The 25,590-nt window shown below is 34.7% G+C and overlaps 1 protein-coding gene across 20 annotated transcripts in view; it reads left to right on the top strand.

Moving 5' to 3' along the window:
* The window catches only part of Pphln1 (periphilin 1), a 157,322-nt gene that overhangs the window by 85,531 nt on the left and 46,201 nt on the right, over nt 1-25,590 (top strand). For 11 of the 20 annotated variants that reach the window (XM_013358489.4, XM_078014862.1, XM_078014861.1 and 8 more), the window contains 2 exons: nt 3,103-3,267; nt 5,736-5,797. In XM_013358489.4, the coding sequence (XP_013213943.1) occupies nt 3,103-3,267; nt 5,736-5,797 (227 nt within the window). The remainder of the gene's footprint in view (nt 1-3,102; nt 3,268-5,735; nt 5,798-25,590) is intronic. The other 9 variants (XM_078014867.1, XM_040280796.2, XM_005324843.4 and 6 more) reach the window with 1 other exon arrangement.

Below are 25,590 nucleotides of genomic sequence, written 5' to 3'. Positions count from 1 at the left end.
CTGAAGATCAAACCTGGTGCCTCCTGGAATCTCTGAAAATACGACCATGCTTTGTTACAGACTCCTACAGTTGTCTTCATTTCCTTAATTCTTTTCATATAGAAAGGGAGTTTTCTTTAAGATTAGTTGTCTAAAGAGCAGAAATAGTACAATGTACTTACTATTTAAACATTTTCTCAAAACATAAAGGAAAAGCTCATTTGATATTCATTGGCAGATTGCAAGTTAATAGGATTTTTCTCTTTTGCTGAGTTTATGAAGGCTGGCCTTCATCCTCCTGTTTCAACCTGGAATTACAGGCATGCAGTGCTGATACTGAGGTGAAAAGACAGGTGGTCAGCGTAGATAGTAAATGATCATATGAATGATTTTATTAGGTGGTAAAGCAATTTTTAAAATATATAAATGTGATATGAGTTTTAACTACTTTGAAAGTTTTATCATGTAAAATTTACAATCTTTAAGTCACTTTCTGGTAACTGGGGCAGTTGAACAAAGCAACAGATTGCTTTGTAAAGAAAGAAGCTAACTCTATTCATGAAAGTCTTTTGAAGCATATATAAACATTTTAGAATATTGTAGAATTTAATTTTTATGATTCTTTGGAATTGGAAAATTTAGTTATTCTAATTCTGTTTTTTTTTTTGTTTTGTTTTGTAGTAGTGGGGACTGAACAAAGGGCCTTGTGCATGCTCTACCAATGAGATACTTCCCCAGCCCTATTTTAATTTTATGAATAGCAACTTGTGAATTAGAAATGCTTACTATGTGGCAGAATGTATGTAGCCCTGGGTTCAATTACCAGCAACACCAAAGGGGGGAAAGGAGAGAGAGGGGGCGAAAAGGGAGAGAAAGATGTTTGTTTTAAATTGTAATTTTGTTAATTTTGGCTTAAAGATATTTGTATTTTTGCAGGGCTGGGAATTGGACCCAGGGTTTTACATATGCTAGGCAACTGCGGTACTACTTAACTACTTCCCTGCACTGCCCCCCATCCTCCCCATCCCCTGGCCCTTTTTATTTTGAGACAGGATCTAAATTGCCCAGGCTGGCCTTCATCCTCCTGTCTCAACCTGGAATTAAAGGCATGAAGTGCTGATACTGAGGCAAAAGACTGGTGGTCAGCATAGATAGTAAATGATCCAGTTAGAAAGTAGAGTACTAATTGGCTGATTATAAAAGAAAAGGAAATGGGTAGTTAACATCTGCGGGGAGGGGGGGTGGGAATCACTCCTCCCAACACAAGGAGTTGCTAATGAATACCAATTGGCAGGTGGGAGGGGAGTGGGAACCTGGGGTATAAAACTTGCTTTCTATTTTCTGTGCTTGCCTTGGCATCTCAGGTGTTGAATCTTCAATACAGAACATGGTGGGGGGCGGTGAGGGGGATGTGGGGGGTGGAGGCATAGAGTAGGGGATGGAGAGGAGGGAGGAGGACCAGATCCTGATTTCCAAGACTCCTATCACTGCCATGTCTATCGAGCCAAATTATTTTTTTGAAACACCATATTTTCTTAGATTTAATTGCAATATCTGTGAAAGGTAGTTTGTGGAAAAAAGTATGAATATAACTTGTGTATCATATTTTATTTAAAAAGAATATATCTTAAACTGTGTTTGGGGGGTGGGGGGGGGGAGAAACAAACACACACAGAGCTTTAAAAAAACAAAAAAAACGGGCCTCAACCACTGAGCTACATCCCTAGCCCTTATCTTATATTTCAATAATCTAATGCACTAAAGAAGGAAACCAGTTTATATGTCCATGGAAAAATTATTTTGATTTTTTTGTAGCTTTCAAATAGATATAAACTATTGATTTAATTTTTTCCTTGTAATTGACAAATTTCTTAATCATTTGAATGTTATATAATAATTTAATAACAATTCAATAATTATTTTTTCTAATGCTAAGAAGTAATATAAGGAAGCACTTTAAGGAATTGAGGTGTTTATTTCTTAAATATACATCTGCAAAGGTAGTAATCAGTGTAACAAACATTTTTGAGCAGTTAGTGTGTGTTAGATACTGTGCTGACCACTTTTCATTCAGTTTCTCATTTAATCTTCACAGCAGCTCCAGGAGGTGGGTATTAGTAGTAATTCCATTTTGTAGATAAGAAACTGAGGGTTAGGATATGTAAATAACAGATCTTTATGTTTCTTTTTTTTATATTTATTTTTTAGTTTTAGGTGGGCACAATGTCTTTATTTTTTAAATTTTATATGGTTTTGAGGATCGAACCCAGTGCCCAGTTCATGCCAAGCAAGCGCGCTATCGCTTGAGCCACTCCCCAGCCCCAGATCTTTATATTTTATAAGGCTTTTTTTTTTTTGAATCACAAAATCACCAAGCTTTCAAATTTCTTGCCGATGTACCATCCATGTCCTAGATCAGATCACAGATACATGTGTCATAGCTCTCTGCTTCTAATTGTTATTTCACATCAGCTACCAACCTAAGACAATGTTCTCCCTCTGTCAGATTCCCCAAGTCCAACACTCCCCCCCTACTTAGTTGCTAAAATGTTAAAACATCAAGAATAAAACTAGTTCAGATTTTGTGTTAGCTTTTATATTTCTTCCAAACTTGTGAAGGCAATGGCTTGCCCCTCTTTATTGCTGCTGGAAAAATAACAAAATGCTTCCTTCCTTGTAATGTTTTTAACTCATTATCATCTCCTTGTTTGCTGTTGCTTATGTGTCAAAATCTTGCGTTTTTTTCTAAGTAGACTAGTTCAAGCAAGTAGATTAAATGTGTGTGCTGCCATGTTTTATTTCTAAATTTCTTAGGAAATTAAGGCTAGAGCTAACATTTTTACTGTCTGAAGTTTATTTTTTATTAAAATGATAATTTTTTTTTATGATTGATTTTTTTTCCCATTGTTGCACGTTATTTTGAAAACTTGGCTTTGTTGAACAGTCTTATTTTCTTTTATTCATGTGAAGACTTTACTATTTATTCATGTTTCATTAATGCATTTTTGTTTATACATTTAGCCTATTTGATAGAGGATAAAAACTCCTGTGCTTTTAAAAAACAGTTCCAAAACCAAGTAGAGAAATTAGTGATTTTTATATATTTCTTTTTGTCTGTTTTAGGATGGCTACCATAGAGTAGTTAATATTGTGCCAAAGAAACCACCACTGCTAGACAGACCTGGTGAAGGAAGCTACAGTAGATATTACAGTCATGTTGATTACCGAGAATATGACGAGGGCCGCAGTTTTTCTCATGATCGAAGAAGTGGTCCACCTCACAGAGGAGTATGTAAATTTCCCCCATGTACTAATTGTTATTTCTTATAAGTTAAAATTCATGTAATAAAAGTTTATGTGACAGCCATGAAAGCAGTTGATTAGCACTTCCTGCTGATGCTCTGTTGAATTTTGCTGAAGCTGTCAAATGGGAACTAGTAGTCAAGAATCTTGGGGTGTTGGACAGGGTGGGTAAAAATGCTCTGGATAGCTCTAAATGACATTCATTCCAACTAGCCTGCTTTTTAATCCCCTTACTTGGTAGGGATTTAGAACCATATAAAGATAATCTGTTGCTTGGGTGCTTAAGTGATAAGCAGGTGGTTACCATGTCTTACTGGATGAACCTACTTGAAATTACTTTTATTATTTTCATCATGATGAAATGCTATGTGTGAAGTGGGTTAAGGTTGTTGATAGTCTCATTTTGTTATAGTTCTTAAAGGCTATTTACTAATTCAAATTAGAAAGCACTTAAAACATTATTTCATATAGTAAACACTTTAAAATGTTAGCTGCTGTTATTACTAACACAATTATAATTTATTTCTCTTGATCTAGAAGTGTGTATTAAGGTTACAGTAATTTGTTATTAACTTGATTGAACCTGTTCTTTGATGCAATTCCTCTGTTCTAGCCTGCATACTTAAAGTATTCCTCTTCCAGACTGTTTTCCTACCTTTTATTTTTTCCCCTTCCGTACTGTATATAATATGGTAATTAATTGAAATATTGAAGCACTGTTTATAGTAAAATTTGACCTCATATTGGCCATTGGATTATTTTCCATACTTTACACTTGAAGGAATGGAGTTAAGGCAATTTACAGAGCATAGTTATCTTATGAGAGCACAGTTCTCTATTACATAATACTGATTTTTGACAATTCTAAAGTGGTAACAACACTATTCAGTATTTTCTTGTTTTCCTAAAGTTTGAGATGTGTTATAGATTCTTTCTTGTCTTAGAATTGGCTTTTATTTTGTTTAGCTTTTAAATGTCATGCCATTCCTTTGGGAAGGGGGTGGTATGTGTTGAAAAGTAAATACTATGTATTATCTCTCTTTTAGTAATACTGGAATTTGCCATCAGAGCCATTCTTCAGTTATTCTCATGGAGAAACAGTTTGTCCTGTAGTATAAAAATGTGTTTTCACAAGCTGGGTATGGTATCATATGCTCTCAGTCTCTATTTGTGAGACTGAGGCAGGAGGATCACTGGAGGTCATGAGTTCTGAGACTAGCCTGGGCAACATAGGAAGACCCTGTTTCAAAGAAAGAAAAAAGTTATCCCTTTTATCAAAACTGTGTGACCATTAAGTGTAGAGGGAGTTTTGTATTTATTGGACTTATGTTTCAAACCTCAGGAACATGATTTTGCCCAAAAACTTGTAGCATAATGTTGCTTCAATAGTAGTACTTTTGTTTTATATTCTTATAAATCATGTTTGTTGTCATGCTTTATATTACATTTTTTTAATTTAAATTTTATTCAAACAAACAATAAGTACATTTTGATCCTAGGATTCTCCTGACACTAATTCTTATTTGGAGTTGATTTATATAAATTAAATTGCTTACTTGATCCAATATTTTATGATAGCTGTGAAGTTTTGTTTTTATTTAATGTTGAGAAGGAAAATGATAGGTACATTTTACTTATGGAAGAATAAGGAATATAATGTTAAAGAGGAAGATGAAGATATTACATATTATATTCTATGTGTCACTCTAAAGTGATTGGGTATGAATTACTATTTGGCTTCTTTCTATATACCTATGTAGTTATGTCTTAAAGGACAAATATGGTTCATTTGTTTTAATTTAGTGCCACATATTAGTCTAATGTAGTTTTGACAATTTCTTATTATATTGTTTCTAATTGTAGTTTTTTGATGAGGCATAAGATGAAAAATGAAAATTTGAGCATGAAAAGTTGAAAAAGTAGTAAGCTTAGGCTGGGATATAGTTCAGTGGTAGAGTACTTGCCTAGCATGCATGTGGCCCTGTGTTTGAGCCACCTGCTCACCCCCCCCCCCAAAAAAAAAGTAGCAAATTCTTCATTGAGCTTGAATCTGAAAATTGATGAGAAAACTTAGAAAATGAGAAGTGTATGCATCAAAATTTATACCTGGTCCTCAGAAGCCATTGACTATTATCATATGGTATGTGTGTTTTTGACAATAAGCCTATGTGGATCTGTCAAGGAAATAGTGTAATTTTTTAAAAAAGATAAATGGAACCACAGGTTCTTGGTCAGTTTATTTTTATTTGTTGAAATGAATAATGTGCTGTATCTTTTTTATTTTTAATTTTCTTTTCTTTTTTATGCCTTTAAAGCTTTAGGAAGATTTAGAAAAGTGTTTTTGTCTTCGTAGTGTTTTGACCTTAGAGGTTAATTTCCATAATACTGTTAGACATATTGAACATGATCAAAATAATATAACAAGTGTCCAAGTAACGCTTTTTATGTTACAGGATGAATCTGGCTATAGATGGACAAGAGATGATCATTCTGCAAACCGACAGCCTGACTACAGGTAAAAAGATAGAAATAATAACATAAGTACTTTGACTTTTAGATTTGTGCTGTAGAAATCTAATTTTAAGGCATATAGATGAATTATTTCATTAGGATTTAAAATTTTGAAAGCAACAAGCATTATATTCTTTTTGTGACTAATGTGACCCATAACTAATGTTCTATATCTATTGGCATTTTGTAATTGATAATAAAGATATGATTAGAATATATGAATTATTAATGTATTCTTGCAAGTTGTTAAATTATTCTTAGAGTGTAGTATGGATTATGAGGTTTCAGTTTGCTTAATTAAAAATTAAGCGTTTTTTTCAGAAGTATCCTGAAAATACTTGAATCCATGCAAAGTGTCTTCTATTTTTTATAATTTTTTATGGGTACCTATTAATTATACAGAATAGTGAGTTTCTTTATGGCATATTCATATTGCATAAAACACAATTTGATCAATATTATTCCTTAATACCTCCTGTTACTCTTTCCTCCTCCCGCCCCTGGCCCTCTTTCTCTGTCTTAATGGTTTCCCTTCTGCAAAGCATCACCTATTATAAAGTGTTCTCTCTATTGCTTTATTTTTTATTTAAAAATTTTTTTAGGTTGTATTTGGACACAATACCTTTATTTTATTTATTTATTTTTATGTGGTGCTGAGGATAGAACTCAGGGCCTTGCACATGCTAGGTGAACACTCTATTGCTGAGCCACAATCCCAGCTCTTCAGTTGCTTTATTTTGATCAATAAAATTCTGATGGGAAAACACATTTTTCTCAGTCATTTTTAGTTTGGGTTACTTATAGAGGGCATCTAATAGAACAGTTGGTGTAATAAAAGTGATGGACAGTTTAGCCAGGTTATAATTTGTTTTCTAAATATTTTACAGTAGTTGTAATGAAAGTTGTAAATGGAGTCCTTTATGAACTCTTGGGGAAAAGAACCCCAGTCTCATAGAGTATGGCAAGGAACCAAATGCCACAACTCTACATATGCCAGAAGTAGACAATAAGATTAAGTGGATGAGATTGTTCACAGGACAGCAGCTGGCAGGAGCAATAGCGTGGTAGCACTAATTCCTTGATCTCAAATTCCACCTAGCAATGTGATAGGCAGAGAGAGATTCAGTGACCCAAAGAACCCAGGGTCAAGAGCTCAGTACCTTTAGTAGTAAGTAGAAAGCAAGCCAATCCTCCTTTCTCTAGGAATGAGCAGCCATTTGTTAATCTTCCTGTGGCTACCTTGATCTATTTAACCATTTCTGTAACCATCTACAAAAATTGCTTACTATCAGTGAGTAGTTAGGTCTTGCAATAGTATACAGGCAAATTTGTGCAGGGACATTCAGATCTCATGGCAGATTCTCTCCCAAGAGAACCATAAACCATATACCCCAAATTGTAAAACTGTAGAAATGAACACAGTTACAGTCAAATAGAACAGCAAAACACTTCAGAAACAAACCTAGATATATTTAGGAGTTTGGGATTTGGCAACAGTGGCATTCCAAGCAAATGTGAAAGAATGAACTTTTCAATAAATAGTGTTCAGACCAATATTTGAGAAAATGTGATATTGAAAGTCTGGTTTGTCAAAATAATATCTAATGTAATTAAGACCTTTATGTGAAAAGTAGATGATAAAAACAAAACTTTTAAAATTTTGGACTAGCTTATAGTTTATTTTTCTTCCCCAAAGAAATGATTCTTAAATTTATTTTAGTTGTATTTTTAGCTTTCTAAATAGTTTCTCTGTTAATCGTATTATTTTTTTAAATATGTATTTTTTAGTTGTAGGTGGACATAATAGCTTTATTTTTATGAGGATTAAACCTAGTGCCTTGCATGAGCCAGATGAGTGCTCTGCCACTGAGCTACAACCCGAGCCCTGTAATCTAATTTTTTCCCATTTTTAAGTGTTCCTTTGTCTATAGAATTTTTTTATTAATGAAATAAAATCATATATGGATCCTTAGTTGCTATAGCCATCTTAACATCTCAGTATATATTTTTCTGTATTTTCTCTATATTCATAAGTACTTAGAGTTTCTGGTTATTAATAAATTTGTGTTAGCTGGGCACAGTAGTACATTCTTATAAGCCCAGCTACTCAGGATGCTAAGGCAGGTGCATTGCACATCAAGACCAACCTGGAAGACTTGGGCCCGACCTTTTCTCAAATAAAATTGAAATACGTAAGATGAGTTGTGGCTCAGTGGTAGGGTGCCTGTGGGTTCAATCCCCAGTACCAACAACAAAAAAGATGTTAGGAATCATGTTATACATACTTTTCTCTACATTACTTTTGCATTTAGTACTTGTAGAAATCCCTTCAAGGTATTTGATTTAACTTTAATTCTTTTTAGTGGTTAAGTAATAGTCTGTAGTGAGACTATGCTAAATAATTTGGCTAGTCACTCTATTTACAGTAAAAAATGTTGCTGCAACAAATCCTAGTACATGATATCTTTATGAAACAATAGTTTTTATGAGATTGATAGCCAAAGCAGAATTTCTAAAGATGTCAGAAGATATCTTTATTATAAATTTTGATAGATGTTATTAGTTTGCCTTCTAAAAAGACTGTACCTTCCTCCTACCCCTTTTTTGAAATCTAACATTTAACTTTGGTAATTATTTTTCTTTCTTATTTATTAATATAAGTAGGGCTTTGAAAATTTCCTTTAAGCCAGCTGCTAAGACTGTATCCTATGATTCTGACACATAGTAATTTATTTTGGTTCTGACATGTATATTCTCCCCACCCCCCTTGAGGTTGATTGAATCCCAGGGCTTCACACAAGTACTTAGAGTTTCTGGTTATTAATAAACACATGCTAGGCAAGTATTTAACTAGTGACCTATATCCCAGCCCTTTTTATTTTATTTTATTATTTTTAATTTTGAAACAGGGTCTCAGTAAGTTTTTGAGGCTGGCCTTGAACTTGCAATCCTCTTGCATTAGCTTCCTGAATTGCTGGGATTCCGGATGTACACCAACACACTCAATTTGTTATTTTACTTTTAAAATCCATTGATTATTAATAGTTCATTAGTGATCAGTTTTCTTAACTATACCAGGGGCATTAAAACCAGGTACAGCCTCTGTCTTCAGGGTATAGCATTCATACTATATGATATGTTTAATCATTTGTTAAATATTTCTTTGAATATTACATGTCAAATGCTCTTCTATCCCCTGGGAATACACATTGACTACATCTTAGTAAATTATGGATAGTAAGCAAATAATTAAATAGTTGTTATGAAGAAAAGTAAAGCAAGGGATGGCTTGACTACCCACATCTTCCTATACTTCCACTGTGTCCAGTTGTCTTCAGTAATGTCTTGGGTTTTGTTTTGTCACAGAAACTACAGCTATTACTGTCTGACATATATCTGGCTGTTTGTAAGCTATTCTCTCTTAGGTGGACTCATGAAAAATTTCCTACCTAAAAGACATTGTGAATAGGAAACAGCTGTTGTTTTAGGGAAAAAAAGATTGCATTATAAACCCTGCAAAGACAACAGTTGGGTATATTGGTAGTGTTCTCAGCATTTAGAAAAGCCATAATAATCAGTAGTTTGGTTTTGTGTCAGTGGAGTGTACACAGCAGTTCTTTTTATTGTGGGGAGAAAAGATGAGAACAATTTTAATGTTTACAGAAAAGTTGCAGGAACAATTCAAAGGGCTTCTGTAATTAGTGACTACATGAATGTTTTTAGCAATGCTCCCCATAATCTGTCCTATGGAAAAAAGATCTAATCTAGATTTGTAGATCACATTTTGTAGACTTCTTCAGTCTGGAATACTCTTTCCTTGACTTTTATGACTTCTTGGTTTGGGTAAGATAGATACTGGGTAGATTTTTAGAAAAATTATTTTTATAGAGTGTTCCTCAGTTAAGTTAGTCTGATGTTTGTTTATATTAGATCCATGTATGTTTTCATTGGAACAGTCTCTTAAGTGATACTGTGTTCTTTAATTGCTTATTGTTAGGCTATTCATGTTGTTGATTTGTCCTCTTTTTGCTGTTGTTGACTTTTACCACTTTATTAAGATGAAGTCTTTAAAGTTTTTTCACTAGGAAGTAACTCTCCCCTCTGAAATTAGTGGAGATACTTTGAAACTGTGTGATTATACCATTCCTCATTCTATTTCCACCTACTAGTTTTAACAGCCAGCAGTGGGTTTTTGCCTGAATTAATTATTAACATTGTTATGGATATGTTTGTGTTCCCTGAAGTTCATATGTTGAAATTCTAACCCCTGTTGTGATATTATTAGGAGGCCAGGACTTTTAGGAGGTATTTCAATGGAAGAACCCTCATCGGTAGGATTAGGGCCTTCAATAGGAGACACAAAAACTTGCTCACATTCTCTCTATTCTCCATGATATTGAGGACTCACAAGAGGAGATGGTCACCTTCAAACCAGGAAGAAAGCCCTCACCAGACACCAGATCTATTGGTGTCTTGATCTTAGGTTTTCCAGCCTCCAAAACTGTGAGAAATAGTTTGTTATTAATCCACCTAATGGCTAATTTATATTAGTACCCCAAACCCACTAAGACAAACATGATGTTTTTTGAACTCTCCCCCACTCCCTGCCCCAACCTTGTGGAGGTGGGTTTTGAACCCAGAGTCTCTCGTATGCTAGGCTATTACTGTTTCACTGAGCTACAGCCCCAGTTTTTAATGTGATTGTTTTGAATGGGTGATTGTGAAATAACTCTGTTCTTTATTAGATTGATATTCTGCTATAAGGAGAATGCCATCTCTGTATCCCACTCCCTTAAACAAACAAAACTTTTTTTATATCAGCATGAACTCTTAGATTCCTATTTTATTCAGTGCTTTATAATTTTCTACTGTTGTTATTTTTATGCTCAGATTTCACCTGGGAAAGTTTTTCAGGTTAGCTTCTGTGTTTTTTTTTTAAATACATAAAATATGCCTTTTTAAGCATTAAGTCTATAATTCATGGGCATTAATTATATTAACAATGTTGTGCAACCATCACTACTATTTCCAAAACATTTTAGTCACCACAAATAGAAACTCTTTGCTCATTAAGCAGTAATTCTTCATTTATTCCTATCCCTAGTTTCTGGCAACCACCAGTTGACTTTTCTGCCTCTCTGAATTTGCCTTTTCTAGATATTTCATGTAAGTAGGATCATACAAAATCTGTTCTCAGATGCTACTTGGCATTTTTAGCATAATTCCTTCAAGGTTCTTCTATACTGTATCTGTCACAACTTTTTGTGGATGAATAATATGGGTGTTTACAGCATTTTGTTTATTCATTCATCTTCTGATGGACATTTGAATTGTTTCAACTTTTGGTTATCGTGAATAATGCTGCAGTGAAAGCTGGTTTAGACATACCAGTTTTGAGTCAATTCTTCAGTTCTCCTATATGTATAGGAATAGACCTAACCGATCCTGTGGTAATTCTGTATTTAGGTTTTTGATGGACTATCAAGCCATTTTTCTCTGTGGCTATAGCTTTTTTTAATTCCCATGAGCAGTTATGGAGGTCCCCATTTTTCTTTGTTCTTGTCAACACTTTTAACATTTCATCCCCCTCTGTTTTTTTCCCTCTAAATAGCTAACTGATAAATAGTGAAGTGTTATCTTATTATGGTTTTGATTTGTGTTTTCCTAATGACTAGTGATGCTTATTGTTTATGTATGTCTTTGGAGAAATGTTTATTCAAGTTCTTTGCCCATTTTTTAATTGAGTTGTCTTTTTGTTTAGGAGTTTTTATTTTGCTTTGTTTTAAATTCCGGATACAAAAACCTTATAAAATAATATACTTGCAAATATTTCTTCCATTCTCTAAATTGTCTTTTCCCTTTATTAATGTTCTTTGATGCACAAAATTTTAAAATTTAAAGCCTGATTTATCAATTTTTCTTTTGTTTCTTATGCTTTTGGTGTCATGTCTATGAATGCATTGCCAAACTAAGGCCATCTGCATTATTTTGACATGCCTACACATTCTTTGTTCACTTCCTTACTTCTGACATAAATTGTCTCAGGTTCTTAGACTTTCTCTGTTTTGGCCCTGAAATCAGCTCTTCCTCCAAAGAGCACAGGTTCTCTATAGTAGAGAGTAGTGTTTTGAAGCCAAGATTGGGCATTAGATGTTCAGAAACACCCCCCCCACACACACACACACACACAGATACACACAGAGAGAGTGAGCATGCCAGAAATTTGTACATCTGTGTTTGTTTTTAGTTCTGAAGATTTAACTCAGGGGCTTTACTGCTGAGCTACAACCTTAGCCTCCTACCTCTGTTTTTTTTTTTTTTTTTTTTTTTTTTTTCCTTTTTTGGAGACAGGGTCTCACTGAGATGCTTAAGGCCCCACTAAGTTGCTGAGGCTGGGCCTTGAACTTTCCATCCTCTTGTCTCAGCTTCCTGAACTGCTGAGATTACAGACTTGTTCCCCTGTGCCCAGCTTGAATTTATTTTTAGTTTTTAACCTGTATTGAAGACCATGAGTTTGTGGCAATCCCCCCACCCCTCCCCATATTTTCATGTCTTTTTTTCTGTCAGTGTGAAACCTGGCTCCAGGTTGTTAGTAGAGACAGTCCTCCATGGGTCTCTTTCACTCTTACATATCTTGCCAAGATATGCAAGAGTCTGACTACTCACTTTTCAGGCTAGTTCACAGAGTTGGGTTTGCAGTAAGCAATATTGAAGGGTAAAGTAAGATCTCCTGCTTTGTTAAAGAGAAGTCCTACTTGTTGATGGTGTGAAAATGATAGATTCTCCAAGTTCAGTGTTCCTCACTTGAGACCCACACTCATTGCATGTACAGAATCCATTTAGGATAATGCCACATTATCTCTGGGACTTGAGAACAGGGGAACTGTTAATACTTATGTTGTTTGCTGTGCTATGAGTGATAAAGTCCTTTGTTTCTTATGCAGAAATCTTGTGCGTCCTGCTAACATCCATGAAATGGTAACAATCTAATTTATAAGTGTGTAAGTAATATAAAATCAGATCTAATACCTGACACCTATCTGAGCTCTGTATTTGTTCACACCCATGTATGTAGTTTGTCTTCTGATCCCATGGCTCTTCTTGCTGTACAGGGCCACCTTGCTTTAATATCATCTTCCACAGTCCTGTTATTGGCAGTGGAATTTTATAACTTAGCTAATTTCCTCCCTTTTTAAAGGTTTTATAAACGTTATGTACTTTATAAGTCTAGGATACATGTATTAATTATTCCTATTCAAATATGTTACAATGTTGGGAGTTTGGAATTCTTAGAAGCAACTGCATTAAATAACAGCTAACAGAAGTAAGGATAGTATATCAAGATTTCTGTTACCACCCTCTTCCCTGCCTCTGAAAGCTGTCACTCCCTCTAGTTCTGGGGTTTGAATCCGGGGCTTTGCACATCCTCGGCAAGGTATCTACCACTAAGGTATACCCAGCCCTTCTAAACATTTTATTTTGAGACAGAATAAAATTTTAAGTTATCCATACTGGCATTGAACTTGATACTCTTGCTTTGGACTCCTGAGTAGTTGGTATAACAGGTATATACAACCACACTGGGCTAAGAATTAGCACTTTCATACTGATCATTTATGTACACACCAAGTGTGTCATAACCTGCTCATCTTGGTTCTGTGTTTATATAGTGATATATCCATTTGTTCAAAACACTATGTGAAATCCAGAATATGTTAGGATTTAGTTCATTTTTTATCAGAGGACATGGACAAAATGTGGAGGAGGAAAACTTTATTTGGAAAACTATTTTATTTGTATGGTTTCAGAGATCCCAGTTCATAGATGGCTGATTCCATTGCTCTGGGCCCAAAGTGAGCCAGCACATTATGGGGGAAGCGCCCAGCAGAGGAAAGCTGCTTAGTTCATGATATGGTTGGGAAGCAGAGAGTGAAAAGAGAGGTGAAGGGACTGCAGAAAACAAACAACCCTTCAGGGCATGCCCCTAGAAACCCACCCACCTCTGGCCAGTTCCACCTGCCTACAGTTACCACACAGTCAGTCAGTGCAAACTAGGATGAACTGATTAGTTATAGCTCTTACAGTTCAGTCATTTCATCTCCAAACATTTTTGCATTGAGACAGGAGCTTTTGGGGTACACCTCAAATCCAGACCATAATGGCAACCCAAATAGATTGTACTTTATTTTGTTTTCAGTGTGTAGGATGACTTTAAAGATGGCACTTGAGATAAAACAAGAAATTATGAATATCTGAACTGAACATAGGGAATGGGATGAAGAAAAATGGTTAAGTTTAATCAATAGTAAAAAGTTAGCAAGATATGCGAATGAGGAAGAAAGATATATCTGTTTTTTTTTATTTTGTTTACTGTATATATAATAATTCCTTTATCTGAGATTGACAACGAAGAAGAAATTATTTCAAAATTGAGGTTGTCTAAAGAGAAGATGGAGTTATATAAAAGCAATAGATTAATAGACAGCAATATCAATGAAGAAGCCTGGAAATGGTAGAAAATCAAATTTTTAAAATAGTCTTGGGATAACCAATGTCTAATGAAACTGAGTGTGCAACTGTAATGAGTAGAATATCATTTGAGTTTGGTGGTGTAAGGATGGACGAGATAGGCGTAGATTCAGTATGGATGGATAACTTGTTAAAAAATGCTTGAGAGAGCCAGGTATAGTGGTGCACACCTGTAGTCCCAGCTACTCAGGAGACTGAAGCAAGAGGATTGCAAATTCAAGGCCAGCATGGGCAACTTAGTTAGGTCTAATCTCAATAAGTTAAAAAAGGGCTGGGAACATAACTCAGTGAAAGTGCAGAAGGCCCTAGGTTCATTCCCCAGCACTTCAAAAACAAAACAACAACAACAACAAAAAGCAAAAGAAAAAACTTGAAAAGGAAAGTGGAGAATGTTACTAGCTGGAGAAGAACACTGGCTAAAGAGAAATGTGTTTGCCACCTTTTTAAAAGGTGATCAATGACTTGACCATAGTCATAGTTGGAAGAGAGAAAGAGATTGAGATATAAGGCAGAAATCAGATAACTGATGAGGCAATATCAATGAAGAATCAGGATGAAGACCATAAATTAATTAACTTTTGACAGGGATAGAAAGGAAAGATAGCATGAGGAATGAGTGGATCTGAAGGTAAATTGACTAAGACCAGAGGGAATCTGGCGAGCAGTTGAGGCAGTTTAGGCCTGGGTCACTCATTGACAGGGTTTTGGGGAAATAAGATGTGGAATAGTTGCTCATGTGAATGAGAGATTGAACTCACCAGTGATGCATATATATGTAGATACACATATATGTATATATGTACATATTATTGAGTTACTGAGTAGAATTAAAGGCATAGTGAAAGTTAGAGATCATGATTCTGTAGTGGGATTAAATCTGTAGGCTTGTGTATTTTTCTCTCTAGGATGTGGCAATCCACAAATAACAGTGAAGAAATCACAGATTTTGGGATTAATTCAGGCTTTGGGTTGGCTAACATAATGTGTCAGAATTGCAAGAATGGAAAGTTGTTATTTGTGGAGTGATTAGGCTGGAAGCACAATGATTGAGGTTAGGATGAAGAATGTGGATTGTTTAAAAAAAAGAACAGGAAGAAAGAAAAATAAAACAAAAAAACCTAAAGGTACCAAGGAGGTGGATGTGGAGTTACAGCAGGAGTGAGAAAAGTGAAGGATGAGACATTGTAGCTAAAATGTGATATTGGATTCTGATGAGGGCCCCCCCCCCCACTGGATAATGAATGGAAAGGTTTAGGATTTAAGTGTGTGCTAAAGTGTTGTGAAGAGAGGAGGTGGTCAAGGAATTGTGAATCTACAATATTGCACATAACTTTTGATTAAACCATGTCATGGGTAAGGTATGTGGTAACAGTGGATTATGTAATTGTGCTAACATCTTTAAGGACTGTGAGAAGTTACCAGGAGTTTGGTAATGAGGTACAGTGGATGGCATGAACTTAAATGAGTAGTTTCTTGGACTTTTCACTCCCTTTTTTTTAAGAGGTAAAGGATCTAAAATATAATTCTCTACTCCATAATCCTCAGGACCTTGAAGGGGGCGTCAAAAATGTGCACTTACTACTCAAGAGGGATGGAATTTGTATTCAATGCCAGGTGTCAGTTAAAGGAGGAAGTTAGAGGTTGATTGAAGAAGAGGCTCAGGAGGTGAAAACTTTTACAAGATCAATTTAAGTTACTACATTGTGTTACTTAAGTATATAGGATACAGTAGTTATAAAGTACTTGCAACATTTGTGGGTAAACAATTAACATGTATTTATCTATGTTGCTAATGTAGTGAAAATAATGTTGCATACTTGTAGTAGCAAGAAAATAAATAAATGCTAGATTAGAGCAGCTGCTGTAGCTATCTGCTAATTGGGTATGTAAGCCCAGCAAGGCCTGCTTCAGAAATCTAGATTTGTAAAATGTTAAATCTCAACTTCTTTCATTGAAAATAGTTTGCAATCTCTGGGGTAAGGTAACAGTGTGAGACTTTGGAATGAAAAATCTATAATACAATAGTAGCTTGCCTCATATAATGGTTCTCAGTGCTGGCTATACTCTGAATTATGCAGGAGTCATTTTAAAAAATGCTAATGTCTGGCTTTCACATTGAGAGATGTGATTCAGTTATCTTGGGTGGACCTTGTTGTGTCCTCCCTGCCCCATTTGTGGTACTAAGGATTGAACACAGGGCCTCACCCAACCCAGGCAAGAACAAAAAGTTCATCAGATGATTCTAATGTGAAACTAGATTTGAAAAACCATCATTCTAATAAATGGTACAGAGTGACTAAAATCCAGAAACCACAAGATTGTGTTATTATGAATGACTCTGAGCCACTTTCTCTCATTTATGGCAGCTTCATCTGTCTGTATCCACTGTAGCAATTCCTTTGTTTATGTTTCTAAAACATCCATCCATAAAAATTGCTGTATCCACTGTAGCAATTCCTTTGTTTATGTTTCTAAAACATCCATCCATAAAAATTACTTTAAAAATTACTAAGAATGGAATGTCCTGTCAAGCTGTGTATTTTTGATAATAAAAAGTGTTGTTCAGTTAAATACGTAGGGTTTCTTTTGAGACTTCATTATAGACAATTTAGTTTTATTATTTTTATGTTGCTGTGTTGCGATTATTTATCCCTTATTCAGAAAAATGCTATTTATAACACAATTCTTAATCTATAACATTATATTCAAATTGATCATGAGTCTGTTTGTCCTAAAATCTATAGGAAAAGTCAGTGAATAAATAAAAAGACTTTTATAAAGTATTTTAAAAATAAGTCTTTATAATAAATAAAATTTAAAATTTCTTACCTATAGTTTTTCTTAAATTTTTGGTGTCTGCTATTATATCTGCACAACTAAATGCTATCAAATGATTAATGAGTAAACATAATTTTTAATAGAAATTTTAATTCTTCTTTTTCCCTTGACTTAATTCCTTGTACTCATTCACCATTTTAATTCTGAACTATTTATTTATGTAGATATATTGGAAGATTTGCCTTTGCAGAAAGAATATTTCCAGGTGGTGATGCCTAATCATGTTACATATCTTTATGTTCCTCTGGAAAGAAGGCCTGACACCATGTTGGTAGCTAAAGTTGATGTGGATCACTTCTCTTGGGTTTAGCAAGTTATGCCATGTTATTTGGGTGTTCAGAAGAAATCATTAAGACATATTAATTTGCTTGGTGGTGTAGCTCAGTGAGAGTGCTTGCCTTTTATGAATGAGACCCTAGCTTCAATCCTTAGCATTGTTAAAAGAAAGTATTAATGATTTTCAGATGATAGTTAGTCTTGTAATTTATTTTTCTGTAAATATTAAAAATAAAAAATTCTTTCTCAAGGATAAAATTTATCTTTACTTCTAAACAAAGTCCTTTTAGGTCATGTTAAATGATAGTTATATTTTTATATTATCACATTTTTAGAGACAGATAAATACCTTTCTTTTTAACAAAACTCTTTATTTAGAATATATAACACAAAATGTACAAATCAAAGTTTACAACCCACTGAATTATCATAATCCAGGTTGAGAAATAGAATATTATTTGCATTCTAGAAGCTTCCCTCTTGTCCCTACTCAATTACTTTCTTTTTTCTCTTCAAAAGTAATCATTTTTCTGACTTAACTAGTTTTAATAGTAAATGAGGAAAATTACATTCGTGACTTTTTTTTTTATTTTTGTCAAAGCATTGACTCTTACTATCAATTATAAATGTATAGGAATATGATAAAATGGTAAAACTGATATTTAGTATATTGTAACTTAATATTAGAAACATCAGGAAAGTTTTCTTTGCAAAAAATGAAAAATTAATTATATTGAAGAGTGCTTGCCTTTTTCTCATCATAAGAACCTAAGATTTGGAGCAAGCATTTTGTTTATGCCTTGGTAAATTGTTCTACTGCATTCCAAGTTTGGATCATTTTCCAATATTTTATCCTTTGCATTTTTGTTGTCATGTGATAACTCTGAGTTTCTTTAATGTGAGAGTTTTTGCCAGTGTTACTTCCTCTATTATGTCTTCATCCTTTTTGTCACTTATGTCAAAAATGGCCTTCGTGGGGCTGGGGATGTGGCTCAAGCGGTAGTGTGCTCGCCTGGCATGCGTACGGCCCGGGTTTGATCCTCAGCACCACATACCAACAAAGATGTTGTGTCCGCCGAGAACTAAAAAATAAATATTAAAAATTTTTAAAAAATGGCCTTCGTTAAACTCTTTCTATGTATCTGGAGTCTCTTGAAGGACGATGTCATAGGTGTTCCACATGAGCTATTTCTTCTGTACCTTCATTTGTGTTTGATTTGAATAGAACTATTAGCATTATCACCTTCTGTGTCTTGTCTATACTTTCATCTTTGTTGGCCAGTTCCTTTTTTCTTTTTTAGCAGTGTTGAGAATTGAACCCATGGGCCTCATATGGGCTTAGGCGGGTGCTGTATCACTGAGCTGTATCCATTCTCAGCCCAGTTAGCTTTAAAAGAAAAAAAGAAATTGGTGAAGGCGCTCCCCCTCCCACTGTCTTGACAAGATCATAGTGAGGATGAAAGTGGCAAGGCTGCACTTGTGGGAAACTGAAACCATGAGACCCTTTTTCATGTACTTGGGACTTTTTCTTTTATACTCATAAACCTAACAGAAGGCATGAGTATACTTATTGCTAAACCAAATTAAATTCTAGATGGCCAAGAATGTAACAGGTGGTTCATGACTTAAAAGACTATTTTACTATCTCTCAGGACATTGAGGACAAAGCAGAAAAATATCAATAATCATTCTGGGAAAATTATTCAGGAACTATAGGCACCACAATTGATTATATCAACAAAGAAACCAAATGCATAATCTTCAGTCTCTTAAAAAGCCTAAGTAGACAATTATTATGTCTATTGCATGAAGCCCACTATATGTAAGTCTATTTTGATTAAGGATAGGTTATGGTATTCATCCAGGGGGAAAAAAGGCTAATAAAAATACATTTCCCTTCTAATAAATCCTCTTTTAACGATTTATGATAAGCAATAACTAATATTGGCGGCAGGTGGATTGACATACAGAGCCTGCCCTTTAGTTAAAGATTACTAAGATTTAAGAACTGGCATACTTTAAGGAACAAGGAAACTCTCTGAGAAAGCAGCTTAACCAGTTTTATAAGAATAAATGTAGGCATTAGTTAAGGTTTTATAAAATACCTTTTTAGAATAATGTTAGAAAATTTTTAGATTCTTAGGTTTTTAGCTATGGGTTTCTTAGACGCTTTAAGAATATTTTATAGATTTTAGGTTATAAGTTTAAGATTTGGGGGACTTTTAGATGGGATCTTAGATTAGAAACAAAGTACAGGTGTGCTTTAAACTTAAAGGTTAATGACAGGTTAGGAGACAAAGAGTCTGGTTACGTAGTTTGGCATCTGTTAAACAAGGAAATGTTACATCCTGGGAAAATCTGGAAATTGTAAATTGATGGTGCATTTTACTAATGATTCTGTACCCATAATGAGGAGAAAAAGCAGTTTTAGAACTCTCTCCTAGAGATTGCTGCAATGGAATGACTCCTTGTCTAATTTCTTGCACTAGCACCACTCATCCTTCAGGACCCCCTGGGTCCCACTGAGGCAGGACCCCGGCAAAAATATTTATTTTTTAGTTGTAATTGGACACAATATTTTATTTATTTATTTTTATGTGGTGCTGAGGGTCGAACCCAGGGCCTTGCAGGTGCTAGGTGAGTGTTCTACTGCTGAACCACAACCCTAGTTCTCAGTTAGCTTTTGATTATCCCTTTTTGTAAAATGCCACATGAGTTTATTCCTGGAAGACAAGACAACACTTTAAAAAATATATATTTTTAATTGTTGATGGGTCTTTATTGTTATTTATTTATATGTGGTACTGAGAATCGAACCCACTGCCTCACGGATACCAGGAAAGCATTCTATCACTGAGCTACAACTCCAGTCCCCACGGCAACACTTTTTTGTTGTTTGTGTGTGAACTGAATAACAGCTGTAAATGACCAATCACCAATGGATTTCAAAATATGTGGTGTGATTGGTTATTGGTCATGGTGTGCATTTGTTATTCAGGTAATGATTTATGGTCTGAAGAACTAGTAACAAAGTTTGTATTTTGTGCAGTGATTGTGGAAAGTAATATTTGTACTGTGTTATTGGGGGACTGGTGTTTTTAAACTCTGATATGCGGGTTAGTTTTCTGTTCCTGAGATGACAACTTACAAAGAGGAAAGGTTTCTTTTGACTCAAGAGTTTTGGAAGTTTCAGTTCAAGGTCAGTTGACCTTGTTGCTCTTGGGCCCTGTAATAAGGCAGTGTATTATGAAGGAGGATTATGGTGGAGCAAAGTACTTACCTTATGACAGTGGCACCAAAGAGAAAGGAAGAGACCACCTTCCCATAATTGCCTTTGGAGGCATGTCCCCATTTACTTTCTGTAGGCCCTACCTCTCAAAGATTTCTACTACCTTTCACTAGTGTCACATTGAGGCCCAAGCATTTTACATATGGGCCTTTTGGGGGATCCTTATCCAAATAATAGTATGTGGTACTGAAATTTGTATGAATCAGAACTTTGTAAAATGAGGGCTCTTTGTAAATAGTGTTATATATGATATATCTTTTGTATTTGATCAACATTGTGATATTCTTCAAAATTGCATGTAGCAGTAGTTTCTTCATTTTCATTGTTATATCCATTATTATATTTATTATATTACATTATATTATTATAAGAATATAATAATATGTTATTATCATAGGGAATGTGTAGTTCCATTGTATGAAATTTTTTTAAAAATTGATTTTTTAAATACTTTGACAGTGTATTTTGGGTACATGTATACACATACATATACACACACAAACATACATTTCTGTGAGATAGATCTGAAAGTGGATTTGCTTGATTATTCTTTATTTGTAGATTCAACTTTAGTAGATAATGGCAAACTATTTACCACAGCATTTATATTCCCATCAGCAAGATATATGAATTCTGCTTGCTTCACATCCTTTTTAACTTATGTATTTAAAATTTGAGCTAATGAATTAATATGTGAAGTGTTTATTATGTGTGGTAGGCATTTTCACTCTTTATCCCACATTTCCATTTTACAGATGGGGAAAAATGTGCAGAGAGGTTAATTAACTGTTAATATAAATGCTCTGGTAAACAGTTTGCCATTATCTACTAAATTTGAATCTACAAATATCTAAACCTAAAATGAGAAACTTTGAGATATACCAGGAAAAATATTTAGTTATATAAATTGTGTATAATAATCAATAGCGATTTATCTAGGAAGTATAGGTGAAAGAAAAAATGGAGAAAAGAGGAAAAATTCCTAAGGTGTTGCCTAGAAATGAGTTTACTAATGAAAGCATTATGGATTTTCTGGTGAATTGTAAGTTTAAAAAACTCATTAAGCTTTCTCATCAGTTATTGTGCCAAAGAATTAGAAGCAAATCTAGGAAATGGTTTTGTGTAGTTTTAAGGTTAAGATATAGTTTGCTTTTATCATGTTATCTAACTTAAAAAAAAAAGTCTGAGTTTGTATTTTTAATGTTGATGGAGCGCCTCAAGATATTGGGAATAGGTAGGAGGAGGGAAAACATACTTTTCTTCATATTATGTGAAAATACAAAGCTGTAGGTAACTGTACTTGAAAATTTGGAAGTATACAATCATTTAGATTGGGGGTTGTCAAATTGCAACTCTTGGCCAAATCTGACCAACTCTTTGTTTCTGTGAATAAGATTTTATTGGAACGTAACTGTGAAGAGTGGTGACTGGAACCCTGGTCTCTGATTCCCTTGTGTCTGCGTTTGCACTGGGAGTTGACTATGCAAAAGTGCAGGTCATGTTGCCCCAATTGCTGTGATAATGCTGGCTAGAGGTGGCTGGATGCCAAGGTGCTACTCTAATAGTGAAGGCCTTGAGGTCAGCACCTTCTCCCAAGGATAGAGAATTTTGGGGAAAACAAGATGAACTTGGTGTCGCACAAGTTTCACTGTGTCCTTCAGACTGCCTGCCTTGCTAAAACTTTCTCACAAATAACCTTCTGATGATAAAACCTGAAAGCGTGCTGAGCTAGCTCTGGTGTCATAGCCATGCCCAAGTATTAACATATTGGCCATGACTGCTGTGATACATGAGTAGAATGTTGATATGTGATGGAGACCATAGAGCCACAAATCTAAAATATTTCTCTTTTAGCCAGGTGCATGCCTGTAATCCCAGCTACCTGGGAGACTGAGGCAGGAGGATCAAAAGTTTGAGGCCAGCCTGGGCAACTTAGGGGAGACCCTGTCTCAAAATAAAGATGTTTAAAAAAAAGTCTGGGGATATACCTCAGCGATAGAGAGCTTGCCTAGCATGTACTAGACGTGGGGTTCAGTATTGCAAAACAAAAGTCCTTTGTGGCTCTTAACAGTAAATATTTTCTGATCTCTATTTTTTGTTAGCTGCCTTTCTGCTTACTTTTACATATGCTTCATCTGTATAAAGAACTCTTAGCTCAAGGCTTTGATACTGAATTTTTGGTAGTTCATCTTCTATAAAGCAAAATTTCCCCAGAAATCAAGCTGAAGTCTTTTTCTAGAAGCTTTATTATTATGACTTGGTTTTGAACTCCTACAGATATGTAAGATTTAAGAGTTCTGCTTTTCTGAATGACAAGTGTGTTTGTGATCCTTAGCTATTTCTTGTTGCAGACCTTTTATTGGTTTAATGAAAATCATATAGGGGTAATGTTGTCAATAGACATGTCAGTGCCATGTCAGGCTCTGTTCTAAATGCTATCTCTATATTAGTTTGTTTACTCCTCACTATAGTCTGTGAAGAAGGTATTAGTATTGTCATCACTTTGTAGGCATAGAAAATTATTCAAAATCATAAAATTCTTAAGGAATGGATAAAATTTAAAGGTAGGCAGACTGATGGTACTACTTCAACTATTTTAAAGATAGTTCTTTAAACAATATAGTTGTTAATAATTGTTACTTTGGCAGGGTTTTTCAGTACTTAGGAGGCTAGTTCACAGACTACCTTAATGTATCCTAACCCAATTTTCCTTCCTCTACTGGGTGATACTTTGGTTGAGTCCTTACACAAGACTAATATTGCATTTGAAATTTTGATGCTGTTTAAGTCTGTAAACTCCAAGAAGCATACTTACTTATCAGGATGTTCTCTCCAACATTTGATGCCTTCTTAAAGCCTTTAGTGATGATTGTGAACATAGTTCAGATCTCTTTATGATATTGTTCAAATTCTGTAGTCATGTACTCCATGATTCTTCCCTCTTAATCTGCTTTAGCTAGACTGGTCTTAAACACACATCATATTTTGTTGCTGTACCTTCTACCTGAAATGTTCTTTTTGAATTTCTTTGTTGGGTTCTGTCACCTCTCTGGTTATCTGTTACTTTCTCATTTAAATCTTCCCAGATTATCCTACCTAAAATAACCTTCTCAGTCTGTTGTTCCTTATATTACTTGTCACTCTGAAATGTTTATATGACATCTTCCTTACTAGAATATAAGCTTCAAGGTAGCAAGGACTTGGTCTTTTAGTATGTTTTGAAACTCATGTTCACCGTACTCAAATAGAATGGCTTTATTTTCAGTCACTTTTGCCATCTCTTTTCTGTAACTGGAACCTAATATTCTAGGAGTGAAACCACTTTTTTCCCAGCTCAATTGCTCTTCTTTGATCCCTTAGATTCGTTCTAGGAACTCCAACCCACTATTCTTGTGTTATCTTTGAAGTTCCCTGTTTGTACTACCATGTCCTTATGTTTGTACTGTGATAAATTTTAAATGTCTAGTGCCTTCTTCATTGATAATTGTAATTTCTGGTTCACAGTTGTCTCTATCCCATCCACTTCTCTGTTATGATTTGATAATTAATTTAGCTACAAGTCTTTTTGCATGTTTCAGTTCTGGCTAGAGCTACACACAGGCATGGCCAGACCTTTGAATCATTTGAGAATAGTTTTGTGCTCTCATGAGCTTTGAATTTTCACTTTCTGACTTATGGACAGTTCACTTATATATAGCTCTTACACATTGTAAGGTTCTCTACTTAACTCCTCCTCAATGTATTGCCTGCATAAGAATCTCACGGAAAGTGTTGTTATAGCCCAGAATCTAGAATCTAGAATCCTGGGTCACATCCTCAGAGATTTCTGCTTCAGTTGGTGAGAGCTGCTACTATTGATTTTGAATTTCTGTTAAATTCCCAGGAAATGCTCACACAGGTCTAAGGACTTAACATTTTTAGGAACATTTCTAATGAATACTTTGCCTCAGAGGAGCTATTTCACAATTTTGCTCCTTTTCACATTCTCTCTTTACTTTCAGTTGGTAATTTTTATAATTTTCTATAATTCTTTTACTGATAATGCTTTCTTATGTTTTCTCTTCCTACATTTTGTGTATCTTTCCTGTAAGACCATCTCCCTCTCTTAGTCAGTTTCTACCATTTTTCTCTTGACGTTTGGTTTTGTGTCTTGGATTAACAACTTCCCCTTTTATTGTAAATTAACTTTTCCCCTCAACTGCTAAATATAATATGATCAAATAATAAACTCTTTTAGTCAAAATAAGGTTGATCCCAGTTCTCTCTGTCTTCCTTCCGCTAATCTTTTTTTGGAACAAAAGTAATGAGTAAGCTCCTTCAGCAGATGGATGTATTTTCATTTCTTAAAATTTGTTTTGAATTCTAACGTTTTATTGGGCTCCTGGATTTACAGGTCACATGACTCCTACATCTTTATTGTATAGGTCTCTTTTAGCGTTTGCAGTATTTCATACTGTTTTTTCCCTTTTAAGTTTTCTACTTTTGTTTTTTTAGTCTTTGCTTTATAAGGTCCTATTGACTACTTCTGTTATTGGGCACATAATCCCCTTTCACCTCTTTCTCCTTTTCTTGAAACTTTGAATGCTTTTTCCTTCATCCAAATCTTTTGTCCAGTGTGGGAGTCTCTAGCTGCATATGCCCATGGATCACTTGAGATATGACCAGCTCAAACTAAGATGTTCTGTAAGTATAAAATACACACCGAATTTTAAGATTTAGAATGAAAAAAAAAAGAATGTAAAATATCTCACTACATTTTAAAATATTGATTGTATGTTGGGCTGGGGTTGTGGCTTAGTGGTAGAGCATTTGCCTAGCATGTGTGAGGCACTGGGTTTAGCACCACTTTAAAAATAAACAAAATA

This window comes from Ictidomys tridecemlineatus, chromosome 6 (assembly GCF_052094955.1).
Source record: "Ictidomys tridecemlineatus isolate mIctTri1 chromosome 6, mIctTri1.hap1, whole genome shotgun sequence".
In the NCBI taxonomy this organism is placed as follows: Eukaryota; Metazoa; Chordata; class Mammalia; order Rodentia; family Sciuridae; genus Ictidomys; species Ictidomys tridecemlineatus.
Note: the sequence above shows the minus strand (reverse complement) of the source record. Positions and strands in the feature narration are given on the sequence as shown.